This window comes from Mastomys coucha, unplaced genomic scaffold (genome assembly GCF_008632895.1).
Source record: "Mastomys coucha isolate ucsf_1 unplaced genomic scaffold, UCSF_Mcou_1 pScaffold21, whole genome shotgun sequence".
Taxonomy (NCBI): Eukaryota; Metazoa; Chordata; class Mammalia; order Rodentia; family Muridae; genus Mastomys; species Mastomys coucha.
The window spans coordinates 20,730,908-20,750,090 of record NW_022196904.1 but is presented as its reverse complement, the minus strand read 5'-3'; the positions used below and the strand labels follow the sequence as shown (position 1 = coordinate 20,750,090).

Below are 19,183 nucleotides of genomic sequence, written 5' to 3'. Positions count from 1 at the left end.
TTCCCCTGAGTGCAGCTGTCTCCAGCTGTTTTCGGCAGCCCCAGGGGAGGAAGGGAGGGGGAGTGCCCTCGAAAGACACGTCCGGCCTCCTTTGGCTCTGCAGTCCGGGGCTCCCCAAGGGTCCGGAATGCGGAGACGACGCCCTGCCCCCGCTGCACCCCTTTCTTTGTTTACCCCGCCGCACAGCTGGCAGTGCCCCGCCCAGAGGTGGCCAGGGGCCCAGAGAGGGCGCGCGGAGGGGAGTAGAGGCGCGTCCCCGCTAGCTGCCCCGCCTGGTGCTACCGGAGGCGGGGAGGGAAGGTTGAAACTCTGCAGGCTGTAGGAGGGAAGTGGGCGGGGCGTGAGTCAGGGCAAATCAGAGGGAGGAAAGTGAGTGGGCGGGGCTAAGGCTATCAGGTACCTAGGTTGGGCGGAGCTTACAATGTCAGGTAAAGGCCATGTGGGCGGGACTAGAAACGAGAGCCTGGCCAATGGGAAAAGCCTGAACATTTTGGACTCCAACTGAGACAGAAAAAGGAAACCTTAGTTTGTGGTGAGCGAAGGTAATCCAGTGGGCGGGAATAGCACTGTCTGGGCGGGGCTGAAACGCCCAAACTCAGCCAGAAATGTGGGAAGGTGAATGAAATAGAGGGAGGAGGCAGAACGAGCCCACCTGGAAGGCGGGACTAATGTGATAGGCGCGCGGACTTGACCCACCCGATGTAGTCAACCAGATTTGGGGAAGGTTGTTGTGGTAGCATACTGCTATAATCCCAAAAATTGGGAATCGAAGGCAGGAGTCAAGAGTTAAAGCATTGGCTATATTGCGAGTTTTCGAGGCTAGCCTGGGCTACATTAGTCTCTATTTTAAAACAAAAGCAAACAAACGGAAAAAGTCACCTACGATAGAGAAACGTAGGAATGATGTACCTTGAGGCCCTCGCTTCAGCGCTGGGGACAGAGTTAGCTGTCTGCCAGGCACAGTACTGATTTTTTTGTATCCGTGCTTTCTTCTCAGTCCTATGTCCCTTGATCTGTCACAACGGTGGTGTGTGTGTGAAGCCTGACCGCTGCCTTTGCCCCCCGGACTTCGCTGGCAAATTCTGCCAATTGCATTCCTCGGGAGCCCGGCCCCCGGCCCCAGCCATGCCGGGCCTCACCCGCTCCGTTTACACAATGCCACTAGCCAACCACCGCGATGATGAACACGGTGAGGAGAATTTAGCCAAAGGGCCTCTGATCCCGCTTTCCTCAGGAACCTGACCATTCTCTGACCAAGTTTGTTGCCTTCTCTGCTATCCTCCCAAGCCCGGTTTGGTGGCTTCCACCTGTAATCCCACCACTTGGGATGCTGAGACAGGAGGATCACTGAAAATTGCAGGCCATATTACATTACCACTCCACCCCACCCCCACCCCCACAATATTAAGTACCCATCCTCAGCTCACCTCTCCAATCTACTCCTAGCATGTCAGAGCTCGTGTAGGTATATCCCATTGTCCATCTTGCCTCTGCTCAGGCGTAGCATCGATGGTGAGTGTGCACGTGGAGCACCCTCAGGAGGCATCGGTGGTGGTGCACCAAGTGGAACGTGTGTCGGGCCCCTGGGAGGAGGCGAACCCTGAAGCCCGAGCCAGGGCTGAAGCGGCGGCACGGGCTGAGGCGGCGGCGCCCTACACAGTGCTGGCACAGAGCGCGCCACGCGAGGACGGCTACTCAGACGCCTCCGGCTTCGGTTACTGTTTCAGGGAACTGCGCGGAAGTGAAGTGAGACGAGGCCGGCGGGTGGGGGGAACCCCTTAAAACAAACCACCACGCGGGGGCGCGCTCACGCCTCACTTCATCTACAGTGTGCTTCGCCGCTGCCCGGCCTCCGGACTCAGGAAGTATGCTGCAGAGGGGAAGGCTTGGCCTGGGGTGTTCATGATTGTCACCCGTGCGCAGAACACCTGGGTAAGAAGCCCTGGGTCGTCCCCGAACCTCGCCTCTTCTCCTCCGGGCACAGATAAACCCTAGTGACTAATTCTAACTATATCTACCTACCTTGGGGGTGGTCATGTCTATCTAGGTTTTTCTATACCATCGAGTCCATTTACCCCATTTTCTAACGGCTTTTGTGCCTTTGTCTCACCCGTGCATTTCGAGAGCCTCCGACCTTACTTCCTGGGCTGCCAGGCTGACTCGGTAGTTCAAACCGCACTTCACTCCTTTTAGCCCTTCTCATTTCATCTTTCTTCAAAACTGCCTGGTTATCTCTCTGCCAACCTGTCCCTGCCCCGATCTCTCCTTTCTCCACAGGGAACTCCAACCGAGTGAGTGGCCCAAATGGACCTTGTCCAGCCGGCTTCGAGAGAGTTAATGGGTCCTGTGTAGGTAAGGCAAGGCAGGGGACAGCAGGGAACCGAGGGTTTGTCTTTCAAGGCTTGGCTGCCAGGGACTTTGTAGTCCCAGACGCGCCAAAAACTTCCTCAACTCTTGCAGATGTGGATGAGTGCGCCACAGGTGGGCGTTGCCAACACGGAGAGTGTGCCAACACCCGTGGCGGGTACACGTGTGTATGTCCGGATGGTTTCCTCCTGGACTCTTCCCGCAGCAGCTGCATCTGTGAGCCACCAGGAAAGGGGGGCGGGGCTCTGAAGCTGGCTCCTAAATTGCTCATGACCTTAGAAAACATCCCGGAATATTTCTGAATTCTTAATTCCCTCACTTAACTCCAAACCCTTCGAGACTTTCAGATCCCGCTTAGGTTTATTCTGGACCTTAGGATCCCTGCGCTGATTTCAGATGCCCCACCTCCAGCTCTCTAACCGTTCACAGCCAAGACCCTCAGACTTCCAGAATCTTGAGTTCCTTTAAGACCTCCAAATTCTCTCGAAAAAACAAACAAAGAACAAACAAAACAAAACCTCCAAATTCTCTCCACCTCTTGACAGCATTCAGATTCTTATATTTAGATTCTCACTTATGCCTTACTTCAAACCCTGGGCACTCTTGGCTCTCCCTCAGACCTCCCTAAATGATGTCCCTCTCACTTACTCACTAAATCCTCTCCGAGGGGGTGTGTGAATTGAATTCACACCCCCACACACACATACACACAGAACCGCTGTACTTCCTACACACTCTGAAGAATTTCCTCCCATCCCCCTAGCCCAACATGTGATCTCAGAGGCAAAGGGGCCCTGCTACAGAGTGCTCCATGATGGTGGATGCTCACTGCCCATTCTTCGAAACATCACCAAACAGATCTGCTGCTGTAGCCGTGTGGGCAAGGCTTGGGGCCGAGGCTGCCAGCTCTGCCCACCTTATGGTTCAGGTGAGCATGTTCTTCCAACTCATCCCTTCCTAACAGATAGACACAGACCGGAGTCATAGGCCCTGCCTTCAACCTCTAGAGTTAGCAGTACCTGGCAGAACCTTGGCCACACTCCCAATGCTTCATCAGTCCTAGGCTTCTCCTCTATCCTTAGCCTCACTCACCACTGAGACACAACCTTAAAGTTAGGCTGACCAGAGCACTCTGCCACCATCCCTAAAGAGGAAAACTCTTGCAGCTCTACCAATGGCTTCTGAAACATCTAATTCTTTAGTTGATACACTACTCCATCTAGCATATAAGCCAGACTCCTGATGCTATCAAAGGCCAGGCTGTATTCCCAGCCAAGGCCTACTTACAACTCACAAGATTTAATTTGGTCTCCTCTCCGGCCCTCTCCTTGCCTGGTCCTAGAGGGTTTTCGAGAGATCTGTCCAGCTGGCCCTGGTTACCACTATTCAGCTTCTGACCTGCGCTACAACACCAGGCCCCTGAACCAGGACCCACCTCGAGTGACCTTCAATCAACCACGCGCTCCACCAGCCACCCCTCGCCCACCTACAGGTGAACTGGAACCCGGACTGGGTGTGTGTGTGGGGGGGTGCTATTTCCTAGGTGCTGCTTGAAGCAGATAGGAATAGAAGGGGAGGAGTAAGCACATCCATATTTAGATTCCTATACAGATGCTCTTTCTTTACCAGGCTTTCTGCCTACTCGTCGACCTGAGCTCCGCCTTGATCCTGGGCCACAGCCGGAATCCCAGCCTTGGCCTGAATTTCCCCTGCCCAGCATCCCTGCTTGGACCGGTCCAGAGATTTCTGAATCAGGTGCCCTAGGAACCTGAGGGTGGTAGCCGAAATACTGTGAATTTCTGTGGGGAAAGGCTTCGGGGTGAAGGTGTTGGGAAAGATGAAAGAGATAAGGAAGGATGGGGAGAGGTAAGAATCTAAAGGTTTGGGAAGTGATTCCCTCAGGTACTAGAGTCATTGCTGGGTTCCAGTTCTCTGCTAAACGAACAGTTACATCCTGAGGCACCAGTTCTTATCCTGTAAAATGGGCATCATGGGAAGTCTCAAGAAAATACTTCTGAAGCATGAAGACATGTGAGTGTCTTTGAGAGTGGATTCAGGCAGATTTGAGGAGGCTCTCTCAGAGTAAATGACAACATGATCTCCAAGATTACATTTGGGGAGGGGACACTCATGGAGGTATCTTAGAGCGACTAAGGGCACCGTTCTGGGATAGAAGAGACTGAAAAGTTCAGACTTGTGGGAACCTGGCTGACTGCCTCCTCCAGGTCCCTCTCCCGGCATGTGTCAGCGAAATCCCCAGGTGTGTGGTCCTGGACGCTGCGTTCCTCGGCCAAACGGCTATACCTGTGCGTGCGACCCAGGCTTCCGGCTCGGCCCCCAGGGCGCTCGCTGCATTGGTGAGCTGGGCAGAGGGGATTTCGCGGAGTCGGGGCTCAGATGGAGGTTCCCCTGGCTGGCCAGCCCGTAACTAGCCTACTCTGTGCCCTCAGACATAGATGAATGTCGCCGCGTCCCTACACCCTGTGCTCCTGGGCGTTGCGAGAATTCACCCGGCAGCTTTCGCTGCGTGTGCGGCACGGGCTTCCGAGCAGGTCCGCGGGCTGCGGAGTGCCTGGGTGAGAATCCCGCCCCTCTAGTCCCCAGGCTCCACCCCTACTTGAGTCTTTCCTCTGCAGAACCGCTCACGCCGGCCGGCTCCTTCGCCTTCTCACGCCGGTCCAGCTCCATCATCACACCACGTCCTGCCCTGACCAAGATCAGCTAGGCCCCACCCCTGCTCTGCACCTAACTCGGCCCTTTCTTTCCCTGTGGCCTAGCTTGTGCCCTAGCTCTGCTCTCACAAGCTCTGCGCACACTAGCTCCGCCCTCCCTATCCTGGAGTAGCTCCGGCCTCCAGACCCAGTCTGAGTTCTACAATTTCGGCAGTTCATCTGACAGAGACCCCTGACTCCACTCCAGCTCTCACCTCAAACTACCCTTTCCTTCTCTGGCTCCGACTCTGCCTTCTTTTTCTTCCTTTGAGCCACAAAGATTCCTTTCCGGACCTCGCCCTTGCCCAGGTCCTGCCCTCCCCAAATTTGCTCCCTCCCACAATCTTGCTCTCTGCTTGGGTCCCAAACTAGCCCTCGTTCTAACCTCTGGATTCGATCTCCGCCATCGCTTTAAGCCTACCCACCCCAGCTCCGCCTACTTCTTTGGTTCCGCCCCCAGACTAGCTCTTAGCTTTGCCCCGTCCTCGTCCTGCCGCCTGCCACTGCTCCCCTGGCTTCTCATCCCTCAGGGACTGAGTGTCTGTCCTAGTCTTAGCCTCTGGATTCTGTCCACAGATGTGGACGAGTGCCGCCGCGTGCCGCCGCCGTGTGAACGCGGGCGCTGCGAGAACACGCCAGGCAGTTTCCTATGTGTGTGTCCCGCCGGGTACCAGGCAGCACCGCATGGAGCCAGCTGCCAGGGTGAGGAACTGGGAGGGGACAGAAAGAAAGATGGTATAAGGCGAATGGTTGATAGGTAGCGATGAAGTTGGAGAGGCTGAGCAACGGGACAAAGAACGGCTTGCTAATGGGGGACATAGAGATTCGAGAGCCAAATGTAGTGACCTGGATCGGATGGAGAGGCCAAGGGATGCAAAGCAGAAGGGCTGGATCATAGAGAATGAAAAAACAGGTGGAGAAAGGATGGAGATGTGAGTAATTGGGAAGGAGGGCTGAATTACAGAAGACAAATATAGCCCAATTCATGGGGACCCAAGAGGCAGAAATTTCAGGAATCAACCAGGGTCAGAATGAAGCTCAGGCAGAATGTAGCATGGTATGTGTGGGGTGTGTGTGTGTGTGTGTGTGTGTGTGTGTGTGTGTGAATCACAGCGGACATCCGAGGATTTACTTGCTCCATGCAGATGTGGATGAATGCACCCAGAGCCCAGGCCTCTGTGGCCGCGGGGTCTGCGAAAACCTGCCTGGCTCTTTCCGCTGTGTTTGCCCGGCTGGCTTCCGTGGCTCGGCGTGTGAAGAAGATGTGGATGAATGTGCCCAGCAGCCTCCGCCTTGCGGGCCAGGCCGCTGCGACAACACCGCGGGTTCATTCCACTGTGCCTGCCCAGCTGGCTTCCGATCTCGAGGACCGGGGGCCCCCTGCCAAGGTGAGGGTGCTGGACCCAGGCCTGCAGCACTGTGGCTTGCTGGGGAGCCGGAGACATTACTTGGGAGTAGGATGGGCTCTGTGACAGAGGCTGGGTAAGCAGAGTGTTGAGAGACCGGTGAAGGTCTACCTGAACTCTGTCTTCTTTTGCCAACGGAGAGTGGATCTCTCCCTCACATAGCGGCCTTTAACTAATGATCCCCCTGCCTCTGCTTCTTGAGTGCTAGTAGTAAGGGTTTTACCTAGAATCAATGCCTGTCCCTCCTCCCATTTAAACTTAAAAACGAAACATTTATTTGTTTTATACACGGGGTGGATGGGAGACTGTGGGTGGGCTCATGCCACTGTGAGAGGGTGTAGGTTAGAGGACAACTTACTAGCATCAGTCCACTCCTTCCATCATGTGGGTCCCAGGGGTCAAACTCTGGCCATTAGGCTTGATACAGGTGCCTAAGGCAAGAAGACTGGTGTGAATTTAAGGCCAGCCTGAGCTACCATGTGAGATCTTGTCTCGAATAAACAAAAATTGGAGCATTGGGGTAGGTAGGCGGGGATGGCAGTGGGGAGGGGCCCAGGCCTATTCCTCAGCTTGATTGGCCTCTTCTGCCCAGATGTGGATGAATGTGCCCGGAGTCCCTCGCCTTGTGCCTATGGCCGCTGTGAGAACACAGAAGGAAGCTTCGAGTGTGTCTGCCCTACAGGCTTCCAACCCAACGCTGCGGGCTCCGAGTGCGAGGGTGAGGCCGGGGAGGGAGGAGTGTGGATGGGTGAGGAGGCCGGGGGCCACTTCCTCAAGGCTACTCTCTCCCCAACTTCTCAGATGTGGATGAGTGTGAAAACCACTTGGCGTGTCCTGGGCAGGAGTGTGTGAACTCACCGGGCTCTTTCCAGTGCCGGGCCTGCCCTGTTGGACACCACCTGCACCGTGGCCGATGTACTGGTGAGATCAGGCCTCCCTGGAACCTGGGACCTTAACCCTGTATCTTAACCCTAATCATTCAGATTTTGACCCTTGATCTGATCCATGACCCTGACTTGACCCATAATTTGGGACCTGGACCTCAGTCCCTTTACATGAACCATGACTCCCTAAATTTGACTCTTGCTTCATGCCCCACCAGACCTGAAGTCCAGGATCTGACCATACTCCTAACCATGGATGACTCCTCCTTACCCTAGGTTCTTTAGCCTAGGAACATGCGATTTGGCTGGAGCATTTTAGAGCTAACCATGACCCTTCCTGATAATCACTGACCTTGTCTCTCAGCAAAACTACATTTCTGGACCCTTACTGTTTCCTGGCCCTAAGTGTGGCCCATGATCCTAAATTTTATTGTGCCATTTTATTTTAGCCAAAACAAAACAAAAGAAAGAATACCTACAATCCTGACCAGCTTTATTCTGGTTCACCATCCATCTGCATCCCTTCTCAGAATCTCTTCCCTAAAACTTAATTGGGTGCATTATCCTTGACCCCAACCCTCACCCCTGACATCAGTCGGTAACCTTTTACTCTAGCTGACTTGGACACATTTGTTGAGCAGGATCTTATCCAATATTCTAGATCATAGTACCTTGACTCATCCCTTACCCTAGTTTCTGATTCCCAGTGCCAATCTATAGTCTCTTTCCCCAATACCAGGAATCCTGGTAGAGATCAGATACCCAGATCCACAGAACCTCTTAATCCTGGAGTACTCTGTCCTTTGTTTATGATCCTTTCCAATCATTCCCACCAACCCTTTTGTTCCAGTGCATCCCCTCTGAGCCCCTAACCCACTCTTACAGACGTGGACGAATGCAGTTCAGGCACCCCTTGTGGTCTCCATGGCCAGTGCACAAATACTAAAGGCTCCTTCCACTGCAGCTGCGCGACAGGTTACCGGGCGCCATCTGGTCGACCTGGGCCTTGTGCAGGTGAGCTAGCTAACCAGCGGGAGAATCTGGGAATAGTGCCTGGATCCTTGAGCAAAGCCCATTAGAGATGTAACCCATTAGAGATGTAAAATGGACTAAGACAGGAATTTTCAGAGAAACGTAGTCTTCAAGGTTGCAACTTGGGTGTCAGGGTTACAACATTATGGGCGGGGCTTACTTCCGGGGACCAACAGCACAGTCCTGACTCTTGTGTACCTTAGACATAAATGAGTGTCTGGAAGGCGACTTCTGCTTCCCCCACGGAGAGTGCCTCAACACTGATGGCTCCTTTACCTGTACCTGTGCCCCTGGCTACAGGCCTGGACCTCGAGGAGCATCTTGTCTCGGTCAGTCTCCAGGCCGGATCTGAGTGTGGAAAGAGTGGGCTTACAGCAGGAAAAGGAGGAGCAAGGGAAAGAGGGCAGAAGTGGGACTGGATTTTTTGAGGGTTTGGGGGAATCTACTTGGATCACTGGAAAGTAGCTTTTGGGAGGCCTGGAGGTGGCAATCGTAGAGGAACTGGATGTGTCAGGAAAAGTTGGAAGCTGATAGCTTGATAGTAATTGGGAAGGGCCTCCGAGTGGAGGCGGGGCTTGCTAGAAAAGATGGGGCCTGAAACAGATTGGGTGAGGCCTTCCTTTGAGGTTTCTGAACTTGGAGGGTTGGGATGGGGGAACTGAATGGGCATAGCCTGGGATAAGCAGAGGAGGAAGTGGGCCTGGGTTTCGGATGCCCTGTCCTGCAGACGTGGACGAGTGCAGTGAGGAGGATCTTTGCCAGAGCGGCATCTGTACCAACACTGACGGCTCCTTCGAGTGCATCTGTCCTCCTGGACACCGCGCTGGCCCCGACCTTGCCTCCTGCCTTGGTGAGAGGCCTCCTCCCCACCCTTCCCTTATTTACCCTCTCCCCCACTTCTCTCTCCTGACCTTCCTGCTCCCTCTTTGTCTCACCTGTTTCCTTTAAATGACCTCCCTGCCTGGTCCTCAGACATTGACGAGTGTCGTGAACGGGGACCTGCCCTGTGCGGGTCTCAGCGCTGTGAAAATTCTCCTGGCTCCTACCGCTGTGTAAGAGACTGCGATCCAGGTTACCACCCTGGCCCCGAGGGCACCTGTGATGGTAAGACAGATCACCTAAAACCTGGGGCAGGTTGTGGGAGCCTGCTCCCCTGGGAATCAAGAGAGAGATGTTCTGTCTCAAAAAAACTGGAAGGAGAGGTTCCACGGCTAACACTTCCCTTTCTCCCCTTGGTGTTCTCTGGGAAAAATTAGCCGCTGCTGTATGCATGTGTTTTCTTATGTGGACCGGAGCTTTCTTATCAGGAATCAGAGCAAGCTAGAAGCCCTCCCCTTACTGAACCATTTTAATATAGTTAGAGGGACAGGGTGCAGGATGAATCAGTATTTTCTGTAACCCATGAAACAAAACTATTATGGGCTGCATTTCCCTTCCTCTAATTCACGAAAATCTCACTTCCTAAGAACTTAATCATTAATTATAAAAAGTTCAATAAGCAGCGCTGGTGCCAGACAGGGCACAGCAGGAAAAGACCAAACAAAACCCCTGCCCTCACTGAGCTAATATGGTGTGTGTGTGATGGGGGGAGTAACTATGTAAATAAATTCAGAACTCATTCCACATATAACTGTGAGACCCTTTCTATACGAACGGCACTGTTGATGTCTTGGCAGGCAGTTATATTGGTGTGAGGTTTGCACTGAAGGATGGTCACTACCGCACACTGATGATTTTATAGATAAAATGTCAGGTTGCTGTTTTGTTGAGACAGTGTCTTGCTATGTGCTCCAGGCTGGCCTTCAACGTGTTTTTTGTTTTGAGAGATAACCTCCCTTTTTCCCCTCCCTCCATTCCTCCTTCCCTCTTTCCCTCCGTGTGTGTGTGTGTGTGTGTGTGTGTGTGTGTGTACACCTGGCTGGCTTGAAATTCACTACTGTAGGATACTCTTGCCTGGAACTTACAGCAACCCTCCTGCCGCAGCCTTCCTAGTGCTGAATTCTAGTCATACACCACAGCACCTGCCTCTGACTCCTGAGTGCTGAATTCCAAGCATATGCCACCATGCCCAGTTTGAAGTCAAGGTTTAATAAAGAGGATGTGAGTCTGAGGATGGCCCTCATTTGGTAGGGTCCTTGCCTCAAATGGACAATGCCCTGGGTTAGACATTGGATACATACATAAACTGAGTGCTGTCGTGTGATCCTAGCATTTGGGTGGTGGAGGATAGAGGATCAGATGTTTGGGGCCATCCTTGGCTGCATAGCAAGCATGAGGCCAACCTAAGCTACATGAGACCCTAAATTTTAAAAAGAAAAAATGCTAACTTTAAAAGGAGAATAATAGGGGGTAGAGAGATGGCACAGCAGTTAGGAGCACTAACTGTTCTTCCAGAGGTCCCGAGTTCAATCCCCAGTGACCACATAGTGGCTCACAACCATCTGTAATGGGATCGGATGCCTTCTTCTGATATGCATGAAGAGAGCAACAGTGCACTCACATACATAACATAAATAAATTTAAAAAGGAGAATAATAGGTGTAGTGGCATCTGTTTCTATAATCCCAGTAATTAGGAGGTGGAGACAAGTGGAGGAGTTTAAGGTTATCCTCAGATACCTGGGATTCAAGGCCAGCCTGGTCTACATGAGATCCTGTCTCCAAAACAAAATTGAAAATTGAAGAAAAATAAGCTGGGCATGGAGGTTTATGGCTTTTGTCTCAGATCTCCAAAGGCAGAGGCAGGCAGATCTCTTGAGTTTAAAGCTAGCCTTGTCTACAGTGTGAGATCCAGGTCAGGCAGGGCTATACAGTCTCAAAAGAAGGAGGAGGAGGAGGAGGAAGAGGAGGAGGAGGAGGAGGAAGAGGAGAAGGAGGAAGAGGAGGAGGTGAAGGGAGAGGAGGAGGGAGAGGAGGAGGAGGAAGAGGAGGAGGAGGAAGAGGAGAAGGAGGAAGAGGAGGAGGAGGGAGAGGAGGAGGGAGAGGAGGAGGAGGAGGACAGGAATGTGTGGAAAATGATGTAAATGCAGTACTCATGTGAAATTCTCAACAACAAAATGCAAAAAAAAAAAAAAAAAAAAGGAGAAAAATAAACGAGCAGATATGACAGGACATTGGGACAAGGATATTGCTCAGGGATGCTGAGTAAGAGGGCTAGACTTTTATGTGTCCGTGAAGGAGGAGAAGGGGACACATAGTTGTGAAGACATATCTAGCAGAGAGAACGGGGAGATTGAAGACCCTGAGGTGGGGCCCTGTTTCAGGTGTTTGAGAAACGGCATGAAGGTCTTAAGAGCTACTAGATTCATGGAATATTAACCAGACCTAGGGACTTCTCAATCTTAGCGACTGGAAGTGACATTAGCAACCCACCGCTTCAATCTCAGGCCTTTGACACCCCGCCCCACTCTGTTGTAGACGTGGACGAGTGTCGAGAATACGGCTCTGCGATTTGCGGTGCCCAGCGCTGTGAGAACACCCCTGGCTCCTACCGCTGCACACCAGCCTGCGACCCTGGCTATCAGCCTACACCAGGGGGCGGGTGCCAGGGTGGGTGTTTGCAGGGTGGTAGGGGGAGTGTGAAGGGGGTGAGAGGTTTAGAAATGATCTTATTGAAATTGAAACGGTCTGCTGGTGTTTGCAGATGTGGATGAATGCCGGAACCGGTCTTTCTGCGGCGCCCATGCTATGTGCCAGAATCTTCCCGGCTCTTTCCAGTGCGTCTGTGACCAAGGCTACGAAGGGGCACGGGACGGGCGTCACTGCGTGGGTAAGGGACCAGAAGGGGAGTAGGATGGTCTAGCCCTACCACTTTCCACTCTCCTGGAGAAACAGAAGTTCTAAAGTTGCAGAATTCATTCCTGGAACCTAAGTATTATGTCTCAGGAACCGAGACATAACCAGTTAAAACGGTCCTGTAGAGCCAGGCATGGTAGCTCACTTCTGTAATGCCAATATTTGGGAGGCAAAAAGAAGACGATTGTTATGAGTTCGAGGTTAGCCTGAGCTACATAGCAAGTTCCAGGCTAGCCTAAGTGACAGAGTATGACCCCCATCTCCAAACAGAAAGATCAAGTAATCTTACCTAATTAGTTTTTGCTTTTTTGTTTTGGTTTAGGTTAAGATTTATTCATTTTATCTTATGGGTGTTTCCCTACATATATTTATGGGTACCATATTTGTGCCTGGTGCCCATGAAGGTCAAAAGGGGGCATTGGAATTGGAGTTATATAGATTGATGTGAGTCACCATGTGGAATTGAACCGTGAGAATTGAACCGTGGGTCATCTGCAAGAGCAGGAAGTGCTCTGAACCACTGAGCCTTCTCTCCAGACCCTCAATTAGTTTTGTTTGTTTGTTTTATTTCTAAGACAGGGTTTCTCTGTGTAGCCCTGGCTGTCCTAGAACTCACTCTGTAGACCAGGCTGTCCTCAAATTCAGGATCTGCCTGCCTCTGCCTCCCAAGTGCTGGGATTAAAGGTGTGTGCCACCACTGCCCAGCTTAAGTTTCGTGTGTGTGTGTGTGTGTGTGTGTGTGTGTGTGTGTGTGTGTGTGTGTTAGTATGTTAACTTTTTTTCTTAGTGAAATTACATCCCAAACCCTTTTAATTTGTTTTTTGACTGTTTTCTTCAGGGGTATGGGTCTTGTGCCTTGACCTCACTGTGTAGACATAAATGGCCTCGATTTTGTATCCTCTTGCTTCCACTTCTGAAGTGCTGAGATAACAGGTGTGTGTCATCACACCCAGCTCCAGCCCAAATTTTACATTTTATTTTTAGAAACGTGGGCCCTAGATTGCTGAGGCTGGCCTTGAACTCCCTGTGAGCTGAGGCAGGCCTTGAATGTCTGAAACTCCTGCCTCAACCTCCCTAATAGCTAGCAGTACAGCTCTAGACCACCAGATCTGATAGAAAATGTCTACACATGGCAAATAGAGAAAATTGTGGGCTGCATCCCTCCAGTCCATGTTGTAGATATACAAGTACCCCCACCATCACCATGGTTATTATTTTAGTATACCGACCCCCTCCCCACCATCACCACTACCGTCACCATGGTTATTATTTTAGTATACTGACCCCCTCCCCCACCATCATCACCACTACCGTCACCATGGTTATTATTTTAGTATTCTGACCCCCTCCCCCACCATCACCACTACCGTCACCATGGTTATTATTTTAGTATACTGACCCCTTCATCTGTCCACCCATGAATGCGACTAGGCATGAGGACAGATTTGTGGACTTTTTGAGTGGTTGTTTTGAAAAAAGAATCCCACTGTAGCACTGGCTGGTTCTGATCTCACAGCATAGACCAGGCTGGCCTTCCGCTTGCAGTGATCCTCCTGCCTTTGTCTCCTGAGTGTTGGAATTACTGCTCAGAGCCAGCCTTCATTCTGCACATCATTAATTAGAGTTTGCTATGTCTTTACAGGTATTTTAATTAGAGGCCCAGAGGGCAGAGAACAACCTGCTCTTTCCTTCCACCATGTCAGTCCCTGGGGATCGAACTCTGGTCATTAGGCTTGGCAGCGGAATACCTTCCTTGTCGCCTCACAAATGCAAACACAGACTTTATTATTTTCCTTTTTTTGGTGAGGGGGAGAGTAAATAAGGGTTGAGACAGGTTCTTACTATGCATCCCAGACTGGCCTTAACAATCCTCAATGGCTTTACTTGTTTTTGTTCTTGATTTGTTTGTTCTTTCCCTCCCCCCCTCCTCTCTCTTTCTCTCTCCCTCTCTCCCTCTCTTCTCAGTCCCCCACTCCCCCTCATTCCCTCCCTTTTCCCCTCTCCCTCCCTCCCTCTCTCTCTCTCTCTCCCTTTTACCCTCTCCTTTTCTTGCAACGGTGAGGGTAGAACCTGGGGTCTATGCATGCTAGTTAAGCCTTCTACATCCCCAGCAGCCTTTATTCCTGAAAAGAGAACTAAGGAATTGTGAGAACTAGGAAGGGGTGGAGAGGTAACTCTGCAGTCAGCAGCATGCGTGGCTATTCTAGAGGACCCGTGTTTGATCCCTAGCACCATGTCAGGAGGCTCACAACCACCCCTAACTCCAGCTCTGAGGGATCTGTCACCTCTGGCCTCTGAGGGTGCCTACACTCATATACACATACCCACACGTAGATGCATACATTTGTACTTGATTTTAAAATAATATATATCTGGGTGGTGGTGGTGTCACACATCTTTAATCCCAGCACTCGGCAGGCAGAGGCGGGGGTTGGGGGGGAATCTATGAGTTCGAGGCCAGCCTCAAACTCTGAGTGACTTCCAGGACAACCAGGTCTACACAGACAAACCCTGTCTTGGGGAAGGGGGATTATATATCCAAAATTTACTTATTTTGCGTGTATGTTTTTTTCTCAAATGTTTATGTGGTGTATGTGTGTCTGATGGCTTTGGAAGAAGGGATGTCAGATCCCTTGGAAATGGATTTATGACCTGTTGTGAGCTGCCAACTGGGTTAAGGGAATGAACCTGGGTCTTCAGAAGAACAAATGCTCTTAACCACAGAGTTCTTTCTCCCATCCCCAGATGTGTTTATGTGTGTGTTGCTTTTTTGAGACAGGGTCTTACCATGTACCTGTCTGGCCAGAAACTCACTGTGTAGATCAGTAAGATCTACACAGAGATCCTGAGTGCAGGGATTAAAGACCTGTGCCCCTGTGCCCAGCAAAATACTTATTTGTTTTAGTTTTCGAGACAGGATTTCTCTGGATAGCCATGGGTTGCCTTAGCCCTGACTGTCCTGGAACTCACTTTGTAGACCAGGCTGGCCTCTAACTCAGTGATCGGCCTACCTCTGCCTACTGAGTGCTGGGATTAAAGGTGTGCACCGCCACTGTCTGGCTAAAATACATACATTTTTAAAATGCACTTGCTGCTCCTAAAGAGAACCAGGTTCAGTTCCCAGCACCCACAAAGTGACCTACAACTCTTTGTAACTCCTGTTCCAAAATATATGGTGCCTTCTTCTGACCTCTGAGGGCATCAGGCACTCATGTGATAAACATACATACATGCAGGCAGACATGCAAACACATAAAATTTTAAACCAAAACAGCTAAGAGGATAAGGAGGAGTTAAAATGGCAGAGTCTGTGAGTGCAGATGTCAGTAGAGCCAAGAACTGAAGCAAGGCTTTCTTCCTCTGCTGGGTTTGTTTTTAGGCAGGGACAGGTGGCCCTAGCTCTGGGCTTACAGCCTCAGACTGGCAGCTGTACAGCTAAGAAGGAGACCCAGAAAGTCTCAGGACTGGCTTTGATTGAGATGATGAGGTCATTGCCTGCCTCTGACCTGCAGAATTGCAGTAACCTGATTCGTTCTGCCACAGTGGAGACTTGGCTGTACCCAGGATGCATGGGGCAGACTTGGAAGCTCAGGGAATTCCTAAGGGAGAGTTGGGGTTTCTAACTAGAAGAGAAGTAGACAGCAGGATCTGAGCTGTTAAGAAATAATGATGTGGGCTGGTGAGATGGCCCAATGGGTAAGAGCACAGTGACTGCTCTTCCAAAGGTCCTGAGTTCAAATCCCAGCAACCACATGGTGGCTCACAACCATCCGTAATGAGACCTGTCGCCCTCTTCTGGTGTGTCTAAAGACAGCTACAGTGTACTTAGATATAATAAATAAATCTTTGGGCTGGAGAGTGCCGGGATGGAGCGAGCAGAGGTCCTGAGTTCAATTCCCAGCAACCACATGATGGCTCACAAAACATCTGTACAGCTACAGTGTACTCATATACATAAAGTAAATAAATAAATCTTTTTAAAAAATAATAAATAATGATGCTAGGGGATGAAGAGTCAGTCCAGCAGTTAAGAGTACTTGTTGCTCGTTCAGAGAAATTGGGTTTAATTCCCAGTATTCACATGGTGGCTCATAATTATCTATAATCCAGTTCCTGGGGTCCAGCACTTTCTCCTGGTCTCCATTGGAATCATGTGCATGGCACACACACAAACATATGTAAATATACACATAATACATCTTTTAAAACTTGACACTGTGAGCCAGGTGTAATGGTGCATGTTCCTAATGCAAGCCCCTAGGACACTGAAGTAGGGGGATTGCTACAAGTCTGTGGGCAGCCTGGACTATATAGAAAGTTCTGAGCCATCATACATTAAAAAGTAAAACTGCTCGTTCTTTTTTCTTTCTTCCTTCCTTTCCTTCTTTCTTTTGTGTGTGGGGGAGGGTTGGGGTTTTTGTTTTGTTTTGTTTTGTTTTTTATGAAACAATGAGAACAGAGAGCTGGCAGTGGTGGCTCATACATATAATCCTGATACCGGGAAGTCAGAAGTAGGAGGATTGCACAAATTCAAAGCCAGCCTGGTCTACATGGTGAGCCAGGCTCACAGTGAGATCCTACCTCAAAAAACATATACCTATAGAGATAAATACCTATTGAGATGTATAGAAATAGATATCCATTATATTTAAAGGTTTATTTTTATTGTATGTGTCTGGTGTTTATCGGTACCACATGCTTGCAGTGCCCGTAGGTGCCAGAAGAGGAGCATCAGATCTCTAGGAACTGGAGTTACAGCTGTCAGCCAGTGGGTGCTGAGAATTAATCCCAGGTCCTCTGCAGGAGCCTTCAGCGCTCTTAACTGCTGAGCCACCTCTCCAGCCCCATCTATCACATTTGAAACCTTGGAGTTCTCAAACCACAGAAGCTTTATAACATGGACTCCCTCTCACCATGTTTCCTGCTCACAGATGTGAATGAGTGTGAGACACTACAGGGCGTATGTGGCTCCGCACTGTGTGAAAATGTTGAAGGCTCCTTCCTGTGTGTCTGTCCCATCAGCCCTGAGGAGTTCGATCCCATGACTGGACGCTGTGTTCCCCCACGGACGCCTGCAGGTAAGATTCATATGCCTATGTCTACTTAACAGAGGCATGCTGGGCTTGTGGGAAAATTATGTGGCTCAACCATGGGTGGCGTGTGTGCCCGCGCATATATGTTGATATGCCCATCAGTTAAACGCTATTACCTTATTTTTTAAATTTTTTTCCATATGTTCCTTTGAAGTTTTTAATTATTTATTTCAGCTTTTAAAGGGGTTCTATAAGATTTATTTTCTATTTTTGTGTGTGGTGGGTGGGTAGTATGTGCATGTCTGTGGGAGTGCCTCAGAAAGCCACATGGACACTGGGGACCTAACCCATTCCTTTGCAAGAGCAACAAGGGACCTTCCCTCCAGTGCTATCTCTCTCTCTAGCCTTCATTTGTTACACTTTTATTCTTGTATGACGCTATGATGTAATGTGAGGTGTACATACCTGTAGATATGGGATGTCCCATGATGTGCATGTAGAAGTCAGAGGACAACTTTGTGGAGTTAGTTCTCTCCTTCCACCTTTACATGGGTTTCTGGGATTGAACTCGAGTTGGCAGGCTTCCATGATAAGCGTCTTTACCTGATAAGTTGGTGGTTCTCAGCCTTTCTAATGCTGCGGCCCTTTAATACAGTTCCAGATGCAGTGGTGACCCCAACCATAAAATTATTATGTTGCTACTTCATAACTGTAATTTTGCTACTGTTATGAATCATAATGGAAATATCTGATATGCAATATATCTGAGATGTAGCCCCTGGAAGAAGTCACAATCTGTACATGGAGAAGCACTGCAAGTTATTTTGCTGTTTTTTGTTTGGTTGGTTGATTGGCTTTGGTTTTATTTTTCTGTTTTGTTTTCTTTTTTTCTTTTTTTTCCCAGATAGGTAGCCCAGGCTGGCCATAAGTTCTATGTAACTGAGATGAATTTGAACATCCATCTGATCCTCCTGCCTTTACTATCTAAGTGCTGGGATCACAGGCATCCATCACTATGCCTGGCTTATGTGGCGCTGAGAATCAAACCCTGGGCTTTGTGCATGCCAGGCAAACACTCTGGCAACTGAACCCCAGCCCTAACCCTAAATGCTATTGCTTTAAACAAATATGCAAACACCCTTAGAACACACATGCTGGGTAGCATGGTAACAGGCAAGTGCTCTACACTGAGCTGCAGGCTCCAGCCTTTGACGTGGACATTAGAGTTATTTATTCAAGAGAATTAGTTCCTGACCTGGAGTCTGCTAGATTCCTTCATTTGGCATGTATACCTAGGCCAATCAGCATGTTCGAGCTCTTGCTGCACACTGCAGTAAGCAGAGAGGCTTCACCTCTGACCTGTTGGTCTCAAAATCCAGCACCTGGAGAGCTAAGCCAGGTGCCATAAGGCCTATGGCTGCTCAGAAGGCGAGTGAGACTGAAGGTCAAAGGCTACGAAGCGAGTTCAATGACAGTCTGGACCATGACAGTCAGGACTTAAGGCCTGCCTTGTCTCAAGTCAAGAGGAAATCATGGCAAGGTGTGTAAGTTCAGTGGCAGAGTGCTTGTCTAGACACCACCAGTAAAAGGCTCAGCAGTGAAACAATTACCTAGAATCCCCAAGTGAGGAGCTGGGGGTGTGGCTCAGTGTCTAGGATCCTCCAATGAGGAGCTGAGGGTGTGTCTCAGTGGTAGAGCCCCTGCCTAGAATCCTCCAGTTAGGGGTTGGAGGTGTGGCTCAGTGGTAGAGTCCCTACCACTAGAATCCCCCAGTGAGGGGCTGGGGGCGTGGCTCAGTGGTAGAGCCCCTGCCTAAAATCCCCCAGTGAGGAGCTGGGAGCGAGGCTCAGTGGTAGAGCACCTGCCTAGAATTCCTCCAGTGAGGGGCTGGAGTATGGCTCAGCAGTAAAGATCTTCCGGGTATAGACACGGCCCTGTAATCAATCCGCAGTAATT

At 50.3% G+C, this 19,183-nt stretch overlaps 1 protein-coding gene across 4 annotated transcripts in view; it reads left to right on the top strand.

The window, feature by feature from the left end:
* Positions 1-19,183, top strand: part of Ltbp4 (latent transforming growth factor beta binding protein 4) — a 34,748-nt gene that overhangs the window by 7,933 nt on the left and 7,632 nt on the right. For all 4 annotated transcript variants that reach the window (XM_031385827.1, XM_031385828.1, XM_031385830.1 and 1 more), the window contains 21 exons: positions 998-1,189; positions 1,499-1,746; positions 1,830-1,932; positions 2,278-2,352; positions 2,461-2,583; positions 3,131-3,295; positions 3,710-3,859; positions 3,997-4,122; positions 4,593-4,724; positions 4,818-4,943; positions 5,655-5,780; positions 6,224-6,466; positions 7,077-7,202; positions 7,286-7,405; positions 8,254-8,382; positions 8,604-8,729; positions 9,128-9,250; positions 9,373-9,504; positions 11,817-11,948; positions 12,043-12,168; positions 17,126-17,272. In XM_031385827.1, the coding sequence (XP_031241687.1) occupies positions 998-1,189; positions 1,499-1,746; positions 1,830-1,932; positions 2,278-2,352; positions 2,461-2,583; positions 3,131-3,295; positions 3,710-3,859; positions 3,997-4,122; positions 4,593-4,724; positions 4,818-4,943; positions 5,655-5,780; positions 6,224-6,466; positions 7,077-7,202; positions 7,286-7,405; positions 8,254-8,382; positions 8,604-8,729; positions 9,128-9,250; positions 9,373-9,504; positions 11,817-11,948; positions 12,043-12,168; positions 17,126-17,272 (2,970 nt within the window). The remainder of the gene's footprint in view (positions 1-997; positions 1,190-1,498; positions 1,747-1,829; positions 1,933-2,277; positions 2,353-2,460; positions 2,584-3,130; positions 3,296-3,709; positions 3,860-3,996; positions 4,123-4,592; positions 4,725-4,817; positions 4,944-5,654; positions 5,781-6,223; positions 6,467-7,076; positions 7,203-7,285; positions 7,406-8,253; positions 8,383-8,603; positions 8,730-9,127; positions 9,251-9,372; positions 9,505-11,816; positions 11,949-12,042; positions 12,169-17,125; positions 17,273-19,183) is intronic.